Below are 19,258 nucleotides of genomic sequence, written 5' to 3'. Positions count from 1 at the left end.
GATCCCTAAGCTCAGAACCATTTCCCAGGATCCACCTAGCAAGCTCTGCCTCCCTTAACCTGACACATCCCACGGTCTCCCTGATCCTTCCACATACACATCCATTCACACTCAAGTCTCATGTGCTCCACACCCATTCTATCTACCATCCCCAGAAAACCCAACCCTCATACACGTGAGGAGCGTTACCCTTTCAAGACAAGGTTCACTAACCCAAACTGCATGTACCCAGGAGAGACTGAGCTCAAACACACAGGACACATGGGGTAAAGAGGAAACAGCATCTCCTGACTTTTGCCTGAAGCCAGAGTGAGCTCGCAGGACCTGCCAGGACCAGGCCTTCTCATACATCCACTGTCTGTATGGGCACTGCCCACAGGTGCTCTTCAGGACACTTCCCCCTTGAGAAAGAATTCCTGCCCTTAGTTCCACCAGGATCCAACCCCACAGATGACACAGGCAAGGTTGTTGTCCGAGGTTTATTGAAAATATTACAGCACAGCAGGAAGACTCAAACGGCTCCACGCGGTGTTTTGAAGTTCATCCCAACTGTAGGCTGAGTGACCTGCAGGTTGGACAGACTGCCAAAGTCCTGTAATGATAAAAATGGGCTTAGCATGGCTGTTATGGCAAGATCTGTGTCCAGAGTCCCAGCACCACCATTAGGCTATGCTTCATCAGCCTCCTCCAGCTCAGGTCAGACTGCAGGGACCCTGCAGAAAAGTGAGAGCCTTCTCCCCACCCCAGACCAGTAAACTCACAAGGGGATGGACTCCATCTGAAGGATCCTCCACCCCAACAGTCACAAGGGAGCTGTCCTGTGTGTTCTAAGACTTTTAACAGCATCCTCAGCCTCTACCCACAAATCTGCTTATACCCCCAGATATGACCAGGTATCACCAAACGTCCCCTGGGTGCAAAATCTGTCCCTTTGAGAATACTGCTCTAAGGCTAACGCAGTGCCACTTCACTTCCAGGAGCAGTCTCAGACAGGACGCATCACTCATGGAGTCAGCATTTGTGAAGGCCCAGGAGGAGGAGTGGTGGCACAAGGGCAGGGCCTGCCTGAGCTGGCTCAGTCTAAGTGCGGTGAACCCAAGGGCCCACCACATAACCGGAAATTAACTCCCCATTTCATGCTCAAAAACCAATTTTATAGTTGAAAATAAGAAGCTACATCCCAGGATAGTGGTTATTTCAGGAGAAAATAATCTGTAACAGGCTTTAGCTGTACTGATGTTTTTCTGAAGCTGGGTGGTAGGTATATAGGAGTTCATGCTATTATTTAAACGTTTCATCATCATAAAAAAGGGAAAAATAAAGTTGCTCTAAATCAACTGCCTCCTGGACTTTGAAGCTCATGCTTTCACCAAAATGCAGAAGTACTAAGAAAAATCACAGAAGAGACACTTGTCAGAGTGTGCTGAAGACAGGCTGAACCACTCAAGCAGTGCCCTGTCAGCACCAGAAATGAAACCAGAGCTCATGTGAGTGGTTAGCATATGGACACAGGAGAGCAAGAAGAGTGCAGGTCACTAGATCTGGAAGTTATCTTCATGTGGGCAGCAAACTCAACCTTCAGCAACCTTCCTCTAGAGGTAATCTAGCTTAGTGGTTAGAAGTGTGGATGGATTCCCACCTCTGCCACCCACTAACCTGAAATTACCACTCCAACATCTATAAAATGTAAACAACAGGCGGTGCCTTGTAGGATACAGTGAGGATAACAACATATAGAAAATGTGGAGGTTACCGGATGTATTTTAAAGATTCAACAAGTGTTACCCAGTGGTATTACAGCTAGTAGAGTTACTGATGCTAGGTGACCAGGAAAATCCTACTTCAGTAATTCAGCAAACACTTACCAAGAGCTTCAGCATTTCCTTAGTGTCAGGATCTACTTCAATGATTTCCTGATCCAGGGCTGAGACCTAGGAGAAACAAGGCAGGCCCCAAATAGTAATGAGTTAGAGAATCTCTCACCTTCCCTGCCTTTTCTCCAAGACTCTTAAATGAGAAAGAAAAATTGGGGGAGGGGGGAAGCATAGAGGGGATACAATAGGATCCCACAAATTCAGTATTTAAAAATCCTTAAGACTCGGTTTATATCAACACTCCAGGAATATTATGCCAAAGCCAAAAAAAAAAAACAAAAAAAATCAAGCCAGAGGACATGGTAAGTCACCAATCACGCAAGGTCCTCATGTCCAGAACTTACATGGTCCTAACAGGGCAGAACATAACATATAGGCAGGTATTAACAGATTATGGGCACCTACAGCTACTATAGGCTTCCCTGGTGGCTCAGATGGTAAAGAATGAGCCTCAATGCAGGAGACCTGGGTTCTACTCCTGGGTCGGGAAGATCCCCTGTAGAAGGTATGGCAACCCACTCCCCTATTGCCTGGAGAATCCCATGGATAGAGGAGCATGGCGGGCTACAGCCCAAGGAGTCGCAAAGAGCCGGACGCGACTGAGCCACTAAGCACAGCATAGCTGCTTAAGGGGTGGAGGTGGGGGTGGGGGTGGGAGCAGAAATCTACGGAAATGCAGCTGACGTCCCCCTGGGAACCAAGTACCTGAAACGGGACCTGCTTCTATCTTTCAGGATGAACCAAAGGTCCAGAGTAAGACCCAGAAAGTTTACCTCAGGCACGTAATTGTCTCTCCTCTCTCTCTCCTCCTCCTGCAGCTTGATGGAGATACCTCTCACCGGGCCTCTCTGAATCCGCTTCATCAGATGTGTGACGTAGCTACAAAGCGCCCAAGAACACACATTGGTCCCCACAGTACACAGCACGTCTGGATGTGCACGTAGGAGTTTCAGTTCTTTTCCCGCAGTGAGAAGGGCGAGTCATCATCATCTTGGGAGTCCTGACTCTAAAAGTCTACATAAACAGAATCTCTACACGCAGCTCCGCTTACCCAAGCATGCCTGTCCTCTGTATTCATGTTCGTTTGTAAAAACACCAAATACTGCAACAAACTTTCGCGATCCCTCCCAACCCTCATCTGCTTTCCTTCGAGTTCCAATTCACGCAATACAGCAGTAAATCAAGTAGATCTTTAAATATTTTCTTCCACAGACCGACTGGGGCTAACCGTTCAAGCGCCACTACCAGTCAAACAGCCAAGTATCAATGCAACGTGAACACAAGACAACTCAACCAAGAAACCCCGCAGACGCACAGCTCCCAGGACCCACCCGTGGGGCCACGGAGGCCCTGGAAGCCGAACGCAGACTCGACTCACCCTGCGATTTTATTGCGGAGCTTCTTGCTGGGAATAATGGCGATTTCCTCACACACTCGCTTGTTGGTGTGGAAGTCATTGCCCAGGCGCGTGTAGTACTTCTCAATGATGACCCGGGCCGCCTTCTTTACGGTTTTGGTGCGAACGCGGCCCTGAGGGTGGAGAAAATAGGGTCACTCCCGAGCCAGGACTACCCTGCTCCGGGAAGCAGCGCGGCGTCACACCCTGACCCGAGCTGGGTTCGTGGGCTGGGGCTGAACCCGGGAAAGTAAAGGCCCGACTGGGCACTGCCGGAGCGCGGAGTCAGCACGGAAACCAGCAGCCCACGGAGGCTTCAACCTCACAGGGCAGTGCGCTCCTCCTTGCGGCCTGGGAGCTGCGGGTAAAGGAGGATGGAGGACGATTCTGGCGGGCACCAACCCGGAGCCAAAACACCTACCATGTTGGCAGGTCCTCGGTAAAAGAGAAACAGGAAGCACAAGAGAGACCTATAAAGCGCAGGCCAGAAAGCCGCTTCCGCCTAGCCTGGGATGCACTGAGCCTACTCCAGCGCACCACAGCGACCCCTAGCGGGGCGGGGGCAAAATAGAACGGAAATGTGGATCCAGTGGGCGGGACGAGCTATTGACCCGCCCCCTCATGGGCAAGGCTCTTCCGCTCCCCTCCGCCTATGGTCATGTTAGGCTGGTGTCTGAGAGCCTTCTACAGTGGTTTCTACAGCTTCTGCATCGGTCCTGAATATTCATTGGAAGGACTGACGCTGAAGCTGAAACTCCAGTACTTTGTTGGCCACCTGATGCGAAGAACTGACTCATTGGGAAAGACCCTGATGCTGGGAAAGATTGAAGGCAGGAGGAGAAGGGGACTACGGAGGATGAGATGGTTGGATGGCATCACTGACTCGACGGACATGAGTTTGAGTAAGCTCCGGGAGTCGGTGATGGACAGGGAAGCCTGGCGTGCTGCAGTCCATGGTCGCAGAGTCGGACACGACTGAGCGACTGAACTCTACAGTGGCTGGATCGCCCAAGGGCTTGGAGTAGGAGGGGTGCATCTCTTCCACACATGCTGGGGCGGCGTGTGTGTGGGGGCGGGGGCAGCTTGTGGAAGAGCAGAAAAGTGAGGAGTTAGGGGATGCTGCTGCTTCTTCTAAGTCACTTCAGTCGTGTCTGACTCTTAGCGACCCCATGGACTGCAGCCTACCAGGCTCCTCCGTCCATGGGATTTTCCAGGCAAGAGTACTGGAGTGGGTTGCCATTGCCTTCTCCGGAGGTAAGGGATGGCCTGGCGCAATGGGTCCCCACCAAGTCCGTGGGTCAGAGCCTTGTAGCCTGGTGGAGACTCAAGTACAACTGGGAAACGATTATCTCACTTCCGAATCTTTGCTCAAATGTCACCTTATCAAAGGGGCTTTTCCTCCAATTTATATATTAAGTAGCACTGTTATCATTTTTTTTTTTAAGCACTGCTATCCTTTTAATGTTGCTTTAGCATTTCTTAGCACATGTCACAGCAACTTGTCTCAGCATTCTGAGCTAGGGATGAATTGTGACAGCAGTGTTTTGCATCGAACAGTGCCTAGCACAAAGTTCATTCTCAAATATTTACTGGAAGGGCCTAGTTCACCTGTAGTGCTTCCAACTGAGGCACCTTCCCCAACCACTGTCTTCAGACTGTTCCTGTCTTACCCATCCTCAAACCTAGTCCTTCTGAAGCCAATAGCACTGGCTACTACCCTAGCACCCCAGACAGCCTCAGGAGTACTGCTCCTTCTCTCCACCTCTGCTGAAGTGGGTTCTAGGCCCTCACCTGACTGAAGGAAGGGCTGGGCTGCCCAGGTTGGAAGAGGTCAGTGGCATCAGTCTGTGTGCCTCATCCCTCAATTCCTGGACAGTCCAGCCAGTCCCTCTATAAACTGACTGGGAATGGAAGGCTGAAGGAGAGGAAGCTGGTGCCCTGACAGCAGCATGTGGACCAGAAAGACACAAATGGGGAGAACAGATGACTCTGAACAGGACAGGACACCAAAAGGGCGGGTCAGAGCCCCTGCCCCAAGAAAGCTGCAAAGTTTACCAGCAAACTTCAAATTAGGCTGCAGCCAGCTGTACCTTGGCTGATGGGACTCCCCACCCACGATGACAGTGAGTTCTTGCATCTCTTCACGGAAGGGATGCTTCAGCACGCAGAGCTCCCTCCACCACTGACTAAAATGGAATCTTCCAGAAATTGCTCCAACAGCTGGGCCCAGGCACAACCTACCTGCAAAAATCATTGGTAGACCAAGATTAACAAATCCTGGAAGCTTGTGAGGTTAAGAGTCCAGGTGATAGTCCCGAAGAATAGCAAAGATTTACTCCTGTTCAGTAAAGAACTGGGTCAGCATAGATGACTCCAAGAGATAGAAAGCCTCCCAAGAAGCAGCAAGCTCTGAGGCGTACAGAAGATGAGAACAAGTGGCCTGTGCTGACCCCCAAGGAGCTAACCTCCAGTCCCTCCAAGGTGGGTCTAGGATTATGAGAAGAGGAGCCCCCTGACTGCTGCCTGTTAAGTCACTCAGTTGTGTCCGACTCTTCACAACCCCATGGACTGTAGCCCACCAGGCTCCCCTGTTCATGGGATTCTCCAGGAAAGAATGCTGGAGTGGGTTGCCATGCCTTCCTCCAGGGGATCTTCCCGATCCAGGGATCAAACACGTGTCTCTTCTGCCTCCTGCATTAGCAGGCAGATTCTTTACCACTACCAACCGCCACCTGAGAAGCCCAAGAGGAGCCCGAGAAAGTTTATTTGTGCAGGATTTTTACATACCTGGACCAGAGGTACCCACTTACCAGAAAGCCACCTTCAAGGTGCACGAAGTGAACAAGAATGACTTAAAGGGGCAGGTCCCCACATGGCCCCTCCATTAACCTGGTCAGGAATCCCGTCCATTACAGAAGATCCAAGGAAATGTGCGTTTTTACTCTCAAATCCTAAGCGTCTCACTGTCCCCATCCCCCACCTCAGACACAGAGACGGAACCGGAACTCTGCTGCAACGTGTTTATTATGTGCCAAAAAAACTACACCACAGCTTACTCCACACACCTGTAGGCGAGTGCAGTCTTGCCTGCATATACTACAATGAGGTAGAGACTTCACACACAGCTTCACAAAACCCACAGAGTAGCTGGGATATGCAACAATGCAACATCAGCTCAGCAGGAGGGAGGAGGGGCGTTATGACACTGGTTCTTTGGCACACAGCTTCCCAAAGAGGGGCAAGTAGTTTTGTTTTTTTTTTTTAAAAAAAAAAAAGGAAGGAAAGAAGAAAGAAAAAGTCAAGTTTTCAAATTCCAGTAGCATTTCAGTCGACCGCAACTGTTGCTTCATACGCTTCTCAAAAGAAGGAAATCAGGGTAGGGTACTTGTCCCCTCTGAGAGAAAGGGCTCCTGTGAGCCTTCATCTGCCCCCACCAGAAAGCAGCCCTTTTTAGCTCAGTTACAAAAGAAAAAAGTCCTGTGACTTTGTGATTAAAAACTTCTATCAACCCTCCCCCCCCACATAAGTGCAACTTAAGAAGGTGCAATAAACCATTTTAAAACTATATACAGCAGCCGCTCAAACATCATTCATCCAGTCCAGTTTCAAATCCAAAAAAAATTTTTTTCTTGGTTGCAAATGCCTTAATTTGCAACTGTGAGAAACAGTGACTAGCAGTCCCCCAGACACAAATTTGCTATAATGTTAAAAGCTGCCAGGAAAGAAAAAAAATCTCTTGTTCCAAACGACTTAAAAACTGTTTTAAGGAGTGTAAAAAGGAACCGGTAAAAACCCTCGAGCGTAAAATATGAAATATGATTTTGGTTTAAATGAAGAGCAAAGTCTCCTTGTTGTTTACAGTAAAAAACACCAGCTGAACACTCAGTTTATGCCGTTCAGGTGGGGGTTAAATAAATGGAAAGGCACTGTATGGCAACTGCAAGAATGAAACCAATGAGACCTGCACATCATCACCATCAGTATTGCAAGGAATGTAAAAAAGCGCTTTTAATAAATAAACCTAGATGTAGGCGTCGTGTCAATACCTTCTGGACACGTAGTTCTTTGTTGTTGTTTTTTTTTTTTTTTTTGCTTTTCATCGGCAAAATGAGGAACTAAAATCTGGGAAAACTACAGAGTCGCTTGGAGGGCAAGCCAGAGGGTCCTTACCCTGGCACACCCTCTGAAAACAAAACCCGACAAAACTCATTGTGCATTAATTAGTGCAGAAACAAAGACAGATTCAGCAAGTGCAAAGGTGACTACGATTTCCCTTGTCCTCGGGAAGCCAGCTCCCTGGTCGCCGGTGGCAGGTGGGCAGGCTGCGGAGGCGGCCGGCCCTGGGCGCACGGCCCCTCTAGCTGGAGTCGCGGTTCTTCTGGTTCCGCATCAGGGGGCTGTGGTGGCGCAGGCCCTCCATGCTGTGCCGCCAGTGCCAGCAGCTCCGGCAGAAGTACTTGAAGCACACCTGCGAGGGGAGAAAGGACAGGGGCCAGGCCTGCGTCAGACCAGCCGGAGGGGCGGCCGCGTGCGCGGCCTGCTCTGACCCCGAGGGCGTGGGCACTCCTGATGGCCCTGGGGACTCCCCTCGTCCCCAACACGAGGCGTGACCAGCTTCTACGGGTGCCTGGACTCAACTGCGCACGCTGGGCTCCTAGTGTGTAGAGGCCGCGCCAGCTCCCCTCCTCGGTTCTGAGCACCCAGGTGCTCTTCCAGTCCCTGCCCATCCTACCTCCTGTGAAGCACTTGTGTCACACGGCCACACACAATACGGGAGAGCGTTCACAGACAGTGACTCCAGGCCCTAAGGCCAGGCAGCGTGGCTTCGTCGTCACACTCAGTGAGGAGAGGTGACTGTGCATGTAGATCAACATCTCAGTCCCAGCCCCTCACTCCTGCTGGCTGTGTAACCTCAGGCAGGCCACTAACTTCCAGATATCTGAAAATGGGGACCATCTGTGAAACACACTGACACACACAAGCCTGTGAGAAGAGGCTGATCAGACTTACACGTGATCTCAAGCTCTCCCCAGCAACCCACACTTACTTCACATCCTCCTCTTGCAGCCTCAGTTTAACTACCATCTACTCAGAGACTCCAAACCCGAATGACAGCACCACTGCAAAAATAACTGCAAGCACAGACACAGTGCTAGTATCCAACCAGGTCCCTAACTTCTCCTGTCACCAGCAACACAGGCACCACTTGGAGACTTGTCACAAACAGGGAGTCTCAGGCCATGCTCCAAACCTGCTGAATCAGACTGTGCACTGACACAAGATCCTCAGGTGAGGAGTACACAGATACACTAGAGTACGAGAAGCTCCGTCCAGTACATCCCGGTCTGCGCTCCACCACCCAGAAACACACAACAAAGCTGCTGTGCTGCTTTCTGCCTGCTTCTGACAACTGGGTACAAACCAGGTAGCAGCACCAAAACAGCCCAGAGATGCAGAAGTCAATAAAGATGGATTCCTTGCCAGGAAGAATCAACCTAAAGGGCTTAGAGCTAGAACAGCAGGACCTGGCTGGCTCATAGGTAGTGCTGACCACACGTGCCCGGGTCCCTGTCATCCTCAAAACCACTACTATAAGCAGTAGTGCCACACTGCACAGCACACCCCCAGGACGGGGAGGCCACAGCACCAAGACTCAGCTCCACAGGCTTTCCCTGCAGTTCAGGGTCAGACATCACTGCTGCTTCTGCTGCGCTCTAAGACAACCATGAGGAACCTGAGACCTCCACGTTCCACGTGATGAACGTGACATGACGTTTAACTGAGGGCAAGGGTTCTGTAAACCTCTCAAGTGCCCAGGGGACTCACCTGATCCCGACAGAAGAAAGGGCCAGGCTGGGAGCTGCAGATATGACACACAGAGTCTTCCAGGTAAGGGTCGATCTGAACCTGCAGACAAAGGCAGAGCAGGGTCACTAAGGGGCTGCTTCTCATGGGGAGCCCCGAGGGGCCACAAGAGAAGGGTGGGGTATGGGTCACCTATATGAACACAAGGTGGTTCCTATTTTAAGGGGCCCAGAAAGAACTAGGGCAGAGGACCCAGAGATCCTCGAGAGAGACAAGATAACTGCAGCAGCTTCCAAGCTGGCTGTGCAGAGCGTGGCAACCCCACACGTTACTGCCTGGCCTTCTTGGCAAACCTGACCCGGAATGCTATCACCCAGCAACAAGCAAGCACTTGGAGGATGCAGGTCAGGATGAAGTCAGCTTAGCTTGCAATGCTGGTCAAGGACCACAGCGAGGGAAGGTGCCCCCCATGCTGAGGCTCCCATCCCCTCTCATTAACTGAGACCAGGCCCATCTCCAACCCTGACCCTCAGGTGCATCGGTGAAGCCTGGCTCACAGCCAGCATGTCACAGCTCTCATCTTGGACCGGCCCTGAGTGGTGGCCGCCCAGACCTCTCAGATGGCCCAGAGGAGGGTGCAGACCAGCCCACTCACCTTCTTGGTGAACTTGGTGGTCTTGATCTCCACAAAAGCAGCACTGACTGCTTTCAGGTAACTGCGCTGGTTGTTGAAAGTCACACGACCAGAGCCTATGGAAGATGGGAAACTCACCCTCGAGCCCAAGTCTCCCAAAGGCCACACATCAACACTCAGGAAAACCTGCTCCTAGATCAGCATGGTGCTGCCCAACAGAAATGTAAACGCGGGCTACTCGCGTAACTTTAACAATTTCCAGTAGCCACCTCTAAAGAATGTAGTGGAATGAATGAAAAGAATGTAGTGGAATTAATTTCAGTAATATTTTTTCTTTAACCCAACACATCATCATTTCAACAAGTGGCACTAGCACGTTTCAAGCCCTCGGAGTCGCGTTCAGCTGTGGCACCATGTCAGACTGCAACTGCAGACCATGGTGGCACAGCCCCTCAGGAGCGGCCCCTCGGGGGAGGAAAGAGACTCCTCTGTGTGGGCAGACCCACAGGCGTGGTTATACCAGTTCAGAGCGGAAAGCCAGACACAGGCAGAGCACAGCTGAAGGCAGGCCAGGCAGGGGAGTCAGAAGCAGCACCCCCTGCCCAGTGCCACCTCTGCCCCGTGGGCTCTGCAGTCCCCGCCCTCAATGCAGTTCCGCTGCGATGAGCACACAGCGCTCCTTCCTGCCCAGACGTGCTGTGGGTGGGCAGATGGTGCATGGGGGAGGGGGGAGCCAGTGCTGATCAGGAAGGCCAGGCTCTGTTCCACCTCCAAGACCCAGCACTGAGACAATTCTGTCACGACTGGGAACCTGACCTTTCTCAGTGGCCAGGCCCCCAGACTCCCCTGTGGTCACTCCCCTGTGACCACACTCTGCTGCCTGGGTCACCCCGAGTCCTGCCTCAGCCTGGCTTGGTCTCTGACCCTCGACAAGACCCCTTTTCAAGGCCTCTTAATAGAGGAAACCAGGCAAGTTCAGCAAAGTCCCAGCCTTTTAATAAAGTATTACCTGTTGTCTGTCTCAGAACGGTTTGGCTGTGAATGCTGACCTTCAAACCAATGTTCCTGTTCTGTTTTCACCTCTTATCACCTCTTATAGGGCTCCTATCAACTTTTTTCCCCTTCAAGGGAGGTGGGGGAAGAGGGGTGGGTACAGAGAGGTCAATAATGGTGGCATACCTAGAAAAAGATGCTATACTGCTGGTATATGCTGACAAGCAGGCCTGGGTCAGGCCTCGCCTCCACTCCCATGGGAGAGTGTCACAATCTTGGTCTACACCCTGGGGGCCGCCCAGCTGTCCCACACAGAAGTGGGACACTCACCAATGGGATACTTGTGCTTATCTGTGTCAATCCCAGCATACACCACACCACCAAATAGGTCGTTGAGAATGGCAGCCAGGGCCTCAGCGTTGAGCATCCCATGCAGAGCACCCACGAACACCGTCCTGCTGGGGTCGAGCCTCTGGGAGGGACTCTGGACAAAGTTGCTGTCGGCCAGGACCCAGGGGATCACCTGCACCTGAAAGTACCCACAGGTGTGTCAGTCCCGGCAGGGAGCCACAGGGGGGCTCCCGCAGGGGGAGGCGTGTGCTGCAGACGCAAGGCCGAGCCCCACACAGTCCCAGGCACCCTCAACCCCAGCACAGCTAGACCTGAATCTCATTGAGGCCCTGAGTCCAAAGTGGTGCAAAGACAACAAATGGTAGAACAGTAATCACTTATCCTGAAGAGTAAGAACTTCCCACACTATCACACCCAGGATCCTAGTACTCTGTCACAACCTTCAACAGTGGAGTTCCAACAAAGGGCCGTGGGCACTGATAAACACACAGCATGGTCCAGAGTCCCTGGACAGGAAGGGCTCACAGAGAAATGACAGGAAAGGAGCTTGAAGGACAGAGGGTGGAGACCCTTATGGTATCTGTGTGGAATGGTTACTGGCCCAACATGCATATCAGAGGGCTTGGACAGGAGCAGTGGGATAGCCGGAGAGACACAGGGTGAACGGTCACATCCAGGAGGGTCACTGCGGTTCCACAGAGCAGAGAGATGCCAGGGGAGGAGCAGACTGTGCCCTCTGCCTCCGAACCCCTTGAGCCTAGAACAGAATCTGGCAAAGCAGGCAAGAGGCTCCAGAATGAAGTGCGTTGACAGACGATCAGTAAGTGTTCTTGGAAGATTAATCTGTGAAGTTTTTTTTTTTTTTAAAAAAAGGTCTCAAAGCAGGAAGAGATCTGAGGCAGAAAACCAGCAAGGAGGCAAAACAGTAGTTCAGAGGACAGGTGATGAAGACCTGGAGAAGGCTGGGGGAGCTGGGCACAGAACAGGCCACAACCAAGAATATTCTTCTAGAGGAAAATCTGCAGAATGCAGACCACCTGGGCATGGCGGGAAAACGAGAAAAATCAGGACTGATGGGTTGCAGACCTAGGTAACCTTGGAATGAGAGCCTGGCAGAAGTTTATTACCACGGGGAGCCAATTTCACTGAAGATGCAGAAGCCCATCTTGTTTTTTCCATTCCCATGGGAAAGTATCACATCCCCGTTGCCACCAAGCTTTCCAAAGTGAAAAGTGAAAGTGAAGTCGCTCAGTCGTGTCTGACTCTTTGCGACCCCATGGATGGTAGCCTACCAGGCTCCTCCATCCATGGGATTTTCCAGGTAAGAATACTGGAGTGGGTTGCCATTTCCTTCTTCAGATCTTCCTGACCCAGGGATTGAACCCAGGTCTCCCACATTGTAGGCAGACGCTTTACTGTCTGAGTCACCAGGGAAGTCTCTTCCTTAAACGTCAGAGTACACTATCACAGGACATCCCAAAGAAAGGCCCCACAGGATGGTGGGGCTCAAGTAGGACATGAGCCTAGAGAGGTGAGTCTCGGTCAAAGGTAAGAGGAGGGGCCACAAAAGTGAGTAGTTTGTCTGATTGGGAAAGAAGAGGGGACATCAAATACCTACTACTATGGAGGGGAGATATAAGGAAGTAAGAGGGTCAGAGAGGGATGAGAACCAGGGCAGCCTACAGTCCATGCACCCAAGAGAGACACTACAGCACTGCCAGGTGATGAGATGGCATCAGGAGGCAGGAAGGTATCTGCAGGGGCACCAGAGAGGGGGAGGGTCTGTGGTAGCCTCTCACTGCGAAGGCAGTGATAGCTGTGTGAGCTCCATGCAGCAAGAAAGGAGAGAAGGCAGGGAAGCTGTGGGTCACTGTGGGCAGCCAGAGGACAAAATGCATACCAACACCAGAAAACATCTGTAAAACCAAGAGTCAGCTCTGTAATGTGGATCTCTTATTTTAATCCAATGTGACCATCTCAATGAAGCAGGCATCTTCCCCCTTACCCTACAGATTTCAACAGACTTCACTCTCTAGAGCAGCTTTAGGTTCACAACAGAACTGAGCTCAAAGTGTGGAGTTCCTGTATACCCACTGCCCCCACAGCCTCTCTGACTCTAATGCTCCGCACCGGAGCGGTACGTTTGTTCCAATCACGGAGCCTACACTGACATCCTTGTCCGAACTCCATGGTTTACATCAGGGTTCACACTTGGTGTTTGTTTTCCCACTGTAACTCTATGGGGTTTTTGGCAACTGTGTAATGGCATGTTGGACATGACTGGGTGACTCAACAATAACAAGTCTACCACTTTAATATTGTAAGACAGTACCTTCACCATCCTCAAAATCTTCTAGGCTTTGCTTGTTCATCCTCCAACCCTGTAAGCCCTGGCAACTGCAGATCTTTTTACTAATATAGGCATTTCAATTTTCCATTTTATAAATGAGGAAATGAAGTTTGAGAGATATTGACTATCTAGTTCAATATCACAAAATACACTCTAGAATCAAATTTTAAAAAGTAACACTTATTCCCGAGTTCAGAACTTTCTTTGACAAGTAGTTTTCAAACACCACCCACTATAGCACCACCTGGGGAACTTGGTTAAGGTGGAGATTCTCAAGCTCCAACCAAACTGACTTAGAAATCCTGAGACAGGGTCCAAGAACATGCAGTGAGGCCCCAGGTAGGATGACTCCTTGCTTGAGACTCATGATGCTAATCGCACACAAGGCTGACAGCAGAGATGCGAAGGGAGAGAGAATCAGATGGACAGAACCACATACTAAAAAAGCCCCGAACGGCAGTGCAGAAGTCACCGTGGGTGGGTGGAGCAGCTACAGAGGGATTTACCCACCGCAGGTTGGGAGGTCAGCAGGCACAGCTGGAGGGCAGGACTAGGAGGAACAACTGTAGATGTTAAGACCAAGCAGAGTCCATCTCATTTCTAAGAGAAGAGGTTTGGGAAGGAAGTGTTGGCTAGAGTAGGAAGGAGAGTGGGAGCTGGGACAGTCTGATTTCCATGAGCAGGAGCACACAGACCATTAATGCCCAGAGGTGGCAGCGGCAGCTTTAATACATTAGAGTGTTCGCTGCACTCACCGCGGGGCAAGAGGAGCAGCCCTCTCGCCTCAGCAGGAATTCGTGTCTGCACCTGCGTACCCACATCCCCATGAAGCCCGCCTCCTCACAGCCAGGCACCTGATCCAGCATGGGCTCTGCGCCAGCTCACCTCCTTGCAGCGCATTCTCCGGCTGGACATCTTGAAGTAGTACTCGCTCAGGCCGTCCGGGCTCAGTGGGTCATGAGAGCAAGCCTGAAGCAAGGCCCGGACAGACTTCTCCAGTTCGAAGACCAGATACACATACCCTGTTACCGGGGGAAGGAGAAACTGCATTAACATCCCTCTGGGGGGCTACTCCTCAGCCGGGGATTTATGGCCGAGTGTTGTTGCTGGTTTCTTCCCCCCCCCAAGAAAGACAGCATATGGGTAAGACACATTTGTGTCCTACTTCCAATGGGGGGAGGGATGCTCACCATTTCCCATCTAGTAAGGGAAGGGTGGGTGCGGCAGGACAGAGGGTCCCGTCGTCACCACACAGCTCTTCACATCACAGCACAAAGCATGCTCACATCAGCAAGCCTGGCTTTCCTGGGGGAAGGAGCAACACCAGGTCTGTGGCGAGGGGGCGAAGGTACTTCTTTAAAAGCCTAGTTCGACCACTGGGTTCAGTACATCAGTGAAGATGGGGCAGCGTGAAAATAGCACCTACTCCTTTCTACAGGGAGTGAATCTCATTTCAGGCCAGTGAGGACTCAGACACTTGGTCCTCATTCCTGCTAACTCCAGAGGGATCTCAGAATCAGGTCAGGCGACAGTGTCACTGGGCAGGAAAGGCAAGTACAGGAAAGCTTTTCAAACACCTCGCTTTGAGAGGACAAAACTGCTGGGGTTCAGGTTGGAGGGAGGTGTGCACGGGCTTTTCCAGGCAGTGTGACTCTGGATGGACAGGTGGAACGTTAGCTCAGAAGGAACACAGGGGCGTGCTGGGTGAGGAGAAGTGCCAAGAGCTCTGTGCTCTGGAACGCCCGAACCACATTACCAGCATGCACGTGCCATCCCAGCGTCCCTCAGTGCAATCAGGTACTGGGGAGGGAGAAAAAGCTCCTACCATGTCTGCATTACCTTTCGGCATATTACCTTTGGGAGGACACCGGGGGTGCTTGCCATCCTTACCAGGCCACTCCACACTCAAAGAGCCGAAAACACGGAAGGTGTTAATCAATCCAGCTGCAGAGAGATGGAAAAGAATGGCAGACACTTAGGCACCTTTCTGCCCAGGAAGGCACAAGCACAGGGCCACCAGTGTCGCTCGTTCTCCTGGACAAACAACTCTGAACTGGCCCTAGATCTCCGGTGACACATGTGGGCACCAGACCCAGCAGCACTGCAGGGTCTATGAAGGCACCTCTCCCCTCACAGCTGTTCCTGTCATACCCTGAGCCCGGGCAGAGGTTCAGTTCCTGGCCTGGCCTCAAGGCCAAGTTTCACGCTCTGGAAACACAGGGCCACGTTCAACACCGGAAGCAGAAGGCCTCAGAGCTCACCTTCCGTAATGTCCCAAGGGACGCCTCCTAGGAACACCTTGCAAGAGTAGATGGGGTTCTTGTAGTTCCGGGGAGGCAGCTGGCCGCTCCACGTGCAGGTGGCTTCGTTCACAGCTTTGGCGGAAGACAAAGAGAAACAGGAGTCAAAGAAGCCACAAAGGCACTGCCCTGCCCTTCTCTGCGGTGAACTTGCTCGGGAAGGAGAGACAGGCCACAGTCCCCTAGCCTGGCTGCTGGGAGAACATTCATGACTACTCTGAAAGGCAAGAAACCGGACACCTCCCCAAACCTGTCAGCCCAGTATGGTAACCCTGATTCACCAGTTCTGTTTCTCCACTAAAACTGGGAGGAATGGCAAACCACATGTGCAGGGTGAAAACCATCACAACCTGAGCAATTTTCAAACATAAAACTGATACACTAACCAGAAGGCAGTTTTATCTAGTCATTGCTTACAATAACAATTAATTTGAATTTAGAATTATAGGCATACCTCGGAGGCATTGCAGGGTTTTGTGCCAAATCACCACAATAAAATGAACATTGCAATAAAGCTGATCATACAAAGTTTCTGGTTTCCCAGTGCATATAAAGGTTGTATTTATGTTATCGTCTATTAAGTGTGTGACATTATGTCTAAAAAAATACTTTATTGGCTAAAAAATGCTAATCATCATCTGACAACACAGGTCACTATAAACTTTCAATTTGTTAGGGAAAAAAAAAGCAATGTCGATAGATTGGAAGTTTGGGATTGACATGTACACACTGCTCTATTTAAAATAGATAACTAGTAAGGACCTAATGTATGGCACAGGGAACTCTGCTCAATATTCTGTAATAACCTAAATGGGAAAAGAACTTGAAAAAGAATTGATACATACACCTTTATAACTGAATCACTTTGCATACAGTTGAAACTGTATGCAGCAGTGTTAATCAACTGTACTCCAAAAAAAAAATTTTTTTTTAAATTCAGTATTTGTGAAGTGCAATAAAGTGAAGTTCAATAAAACAAGGTATGCCTGTACTTGAAAGCAAACTGGACAACTTATCATACAATATCCTAAATGCTTCCTAGTCCAAATGGACCTTCTCTGCAAATGTTCAAGTAAGGAACGTCATTCCGTTCCTCTGTCTGCTCTGTGAGCTCATCACTCACAGAAGTCAGTACACTGACAGTAAGAACCACCAACAGCAGGACAAGAATGTGGTCACAACTGCTCCCAGTCAGAATCATTCTGCACCATCTCTAGACCCATCCTTACGGCACCGAAGGAGACACTGGGCCTTCTTGATGCCAGCACTGTACAGTAAGAGATTTTCTCCCAATCCCTCAGCTTCCTGTTTATACCAAACAGAACTCTGTCCAAACCTCTTATAAAGTTTCTCTGACTCAAACATCTCGTTAAGAAACCCTTGTTGCTGTATAGAGTTGAAACTATCTTCTGTTTGGCCTGCCCTAAACTTTCTAGAGTCCCTGCTGTTCTTGGTGACTGAGCAGTCCAGCATTCTATCACACCAGTCTTCAATCCTGTCCCCACTCAGTCTGTGCCCTTGCAGGTCAGAGATCGACCTCAGCGGGGACCAACTAGTCCTCGCCCATTTTACTCTCCTCCAGCAATGGACTGCACAGCCAGTGAAATGAACCATCATTTTCATTCAGGACAATGACACGGAAGGCCACTCTCTGAAAGGCACAGGTCCAATGTATTGCTACAGCAGGAAATTTAGGCATCATCAGCAATATTTTGTGAACAAAAACAGAAGTCGATATAATGGCCTCACCCAAAAGCATGGTAAAGTTACTTCCTAGGGGAGCAACGGTAACAGACATCCGTTACCTTGGAGATGGACAAATGGATAAAACAGAAAGTCCTGGGGAAGGAGGCTCCAGTGTGGGCTGTGCCTGACGTGTCTGGGGAGGGGTAGGGGGGAGGCAGACAAAATTCTAGGCACCCCTGCCAGGGTTTCTTTTGAAGCATCCACCCAAGAAAAGACTCAAAAGCAACAGCAGTGCATGATCTCATGGAAGAGAACAAGTCAGAAGTGGATCCAAACGCTTAGAGGCATGACCCTGTGGTCCTAGGTCATTTCGTTCCCTCTCTGCTCCGACTCAAAGACATTCCCGAGTTTGTCCCCATTAGCACTTACTCCTCAGAACAGACCATTCTGTGCAGATGCAGAGACTTCACCATGCAATCAAGTCTTCTTCTGGACAGTTCACCTGTCTGCCCCGACAATGAGGCCTCGGGCCCCACTGCAGGCGCAAGGCCACACTTACCTGCAGCTTGCCTGTGTAGCCTGGCCTCTCTCTCTATGCTGAAAGGGTCTTTGGGAGCTTCGAGGAGGTCCCAGGACGGCCACACAGAAGCTCCTGGCCATCTCTTTGATGCACTGGTTGGGGAGGGAGTGACTGCAGCCAGAGCAGCTTGCTCTTGGTCCATCCGGGACCCAACCCCCATCTTTAAAGGGTCTCTGGGGCCACCCCCTGTCAGAGACAGGAAGGGCAGGGGAGGGGAAATTCGGAGGCTTGACTAGGGAAGGAAAAAGGAAGATAGAGGTTTTTAAATGACAAGTGTTATAAAAGTAATAATTACACTATAGAAATTATGAAAAATACCATTATAGTATTTGATATATTTTCTTTTAGACTTTCTTCCTATGCATTTTTGAGAGCAGCTGCTCTTATATCATAATTTAAATAAATTTTCTCCCCAATTCAGTTTTTTACTTCATATTGCCAATCTTCATAACCATTTTTAGTTAGTTTATGATATTCTATTTAGGGAACAAGTTACACTTCACTGACCTATTCCACCTACTGCTCAACATTTAGATACTTTCCAGGTTTTCATGATTATAAATAAAAACTTTAAGGTGTAGCTGCTTCTTATTTTGTGTGTTCTCTGGTCACATTCCTAGACATAAGATGTCAAAATGCTTTCTGTGAGAGTTCTGTGTTCTGTCAAAAGTGTGTGAGAACACCAGTTTCACTATACACTTGTGTCAACGCTTTAAATTCTACTAATTTAAGTAGGTAAAAATATACCACATTATCAAGAAATAAACTGAAAGAATTACTCAATAAAGTATCTCCTGTAAGTTGAAATACTGCCTCTATTTCCTCTTTTGTGAGTTGTCTGTCCATATCCCTTCATCAATCAACCTTTGGGGCAGGGATCTGAGAAAATTCTTTAAACAAAAATCTCAAAGTATCAATATTAAAGCTGGTTACCAGGCAGATTCCTAAGACTGAGCCCCATCTAAAGTAACGAACAGAATTAGGAGCATCTCATTTAATTCCACTTTGTGAAGTGAAAGTCGCTCAGTCGTGTCCAACTCTTTGTGACCCCATGGACTATACAGTCCATGGAATTCTCCAGGCCTCAATACTGGAATGGGTAGCTGTTCCCTTCTCCAGGGGATCTCCCAACCCAGGGATCAAACCCAGGTCTCCCACATTGCAGGGGATTCTTTACCAGCTGAGCCACAAGGGAAGCCCAATCTTTATAGAGGAATAAACTGCAGCCTGAGAATCAAAGGGACCTGCTCATGGTCACCGTTTAGGGTCACTCTTAGGGAACAAGTTAC

The 19,258-nt window shown here is 50.0% G+C and overlaps 2 protein-coding genes across 51 annotated transcripts in view; both read right to left on the bottom strand.

Annotated features, from left to right (window-relative positions):
* Window positions 1–465: 465 nt before the first annotated feature.
* On the bottom strand, window positions 466–3,718 carry RPS17 (ribosomal protein S17). The gene is made up of 5 exons (XM_081546908.1): window positions 3,692–3,718; window positions 3,253–3,404; window positions 2,648–2,753; window positions 1,866–1,931; window positions 466–592 (listed from the first exon to the last, which is right to left on the bottom strand). Exons 1-5 carry the CDS (start codon window positions 3,692–3,694, stop codon window positions 512–514), a joined length of 408 nt encoding a protein of 135 aa, XP_081403034.1. The 5' UTR covers window positions 3,695–3,718; the 3' UTR covers window positions 466–511.
* Window positions 3,719–6,276: 2,558 nt separating this feature from the next.
* The window catches only part of CPEB1 (cytoplasmic polyadenylation element binding protein 1), a 112,533-nt gene continuing 99,551 nt past the window's right edge, over window positions 6,277–19,258 (bottom strand). For 33 of the 50 annotated variants that reach the window (XM_081546876.1, XM_081546871.1, XM_081546898.1 and 30 more), the window contains 8 exons: window positions 17,949–18,201; window positions 15,665–15,778; window positions 15,258–15,347; window positions 14,289–14,425; window positions 11,033–11,231; window positions 9,731–9,825; window positions 9,097–9,177; window positions 6,277–7,738 (listed from right to left, as the gene is read on the bottom strand). In XM_081546876.1, coding sequence (XP_081403002.1) covers window positions 7,628–7,738; window positions 9,097–9,177; window positions 9,731–9,825; window positions 11,033–11,231; window positions 14,289–14,425; window positions 15,258–15,347; window positions 15,665–15,778; window positions 17,949–18,201 — 1,080 coding nt within the window. In that variant the 3' untranslated portion in view covers window positions 6,277–7,627. Of the gene's footprint in view, window positions 7,739–9,096; window positions 9,178–9,730; window positions 9,826–11,032; window positions 11,232–14,288; window positions 14,426–15,242; window positions 15,348–15,664; window positions 15,779–17,948; window positions 18,202–19,258 lie in introns of all 50 variants that reach the window. The other 17 variants (XM_081546902.1, XM_081546906.1, XM_081546887.1 and 14 more) reach the window with 2 other exon arrangements.

Source organism: Giraffa tippelskirchi, chromosome 12 (assembly GCF_054371585.1).
Source record: "Giraffa tippelskirchi isolate mGirTip1 chromosome 12, T2T-mGirTip1v1.2.pri, whole genome shotgun sequence".
Classification (NCBI taxonomy): Eukaryota; Metazoa; Chordata; class Mammalia; order Artiodactyla; family Giraffidae; genus Giraffa; species Giraffa tippelskirchi.
Note: the sequence above shows the minus strand (reverse complement) of the source record. Positions and strands in the feature narration are given on the sequence as shown.

Bases quoted from the DNA above. Each gene is read 5' to 3' on its own strand.
- RPS17 (XM_081546908.1), bottom strand. The intron at 1,932-2,647 runs GTAAACTTTCTG...TGTTTCTCCTAG, and splicing joins GAGACAATTACGTGCCTGAG to GTCTCAGCCCTGGATCAGGA. The intron at 593-1,865 runs GTAAGTGTTTGC...TTATCATTACAG, and splicing joins AGGAAATGCTGAAGCTCTTG to GACTTTGGCAGTCTGTCCAA.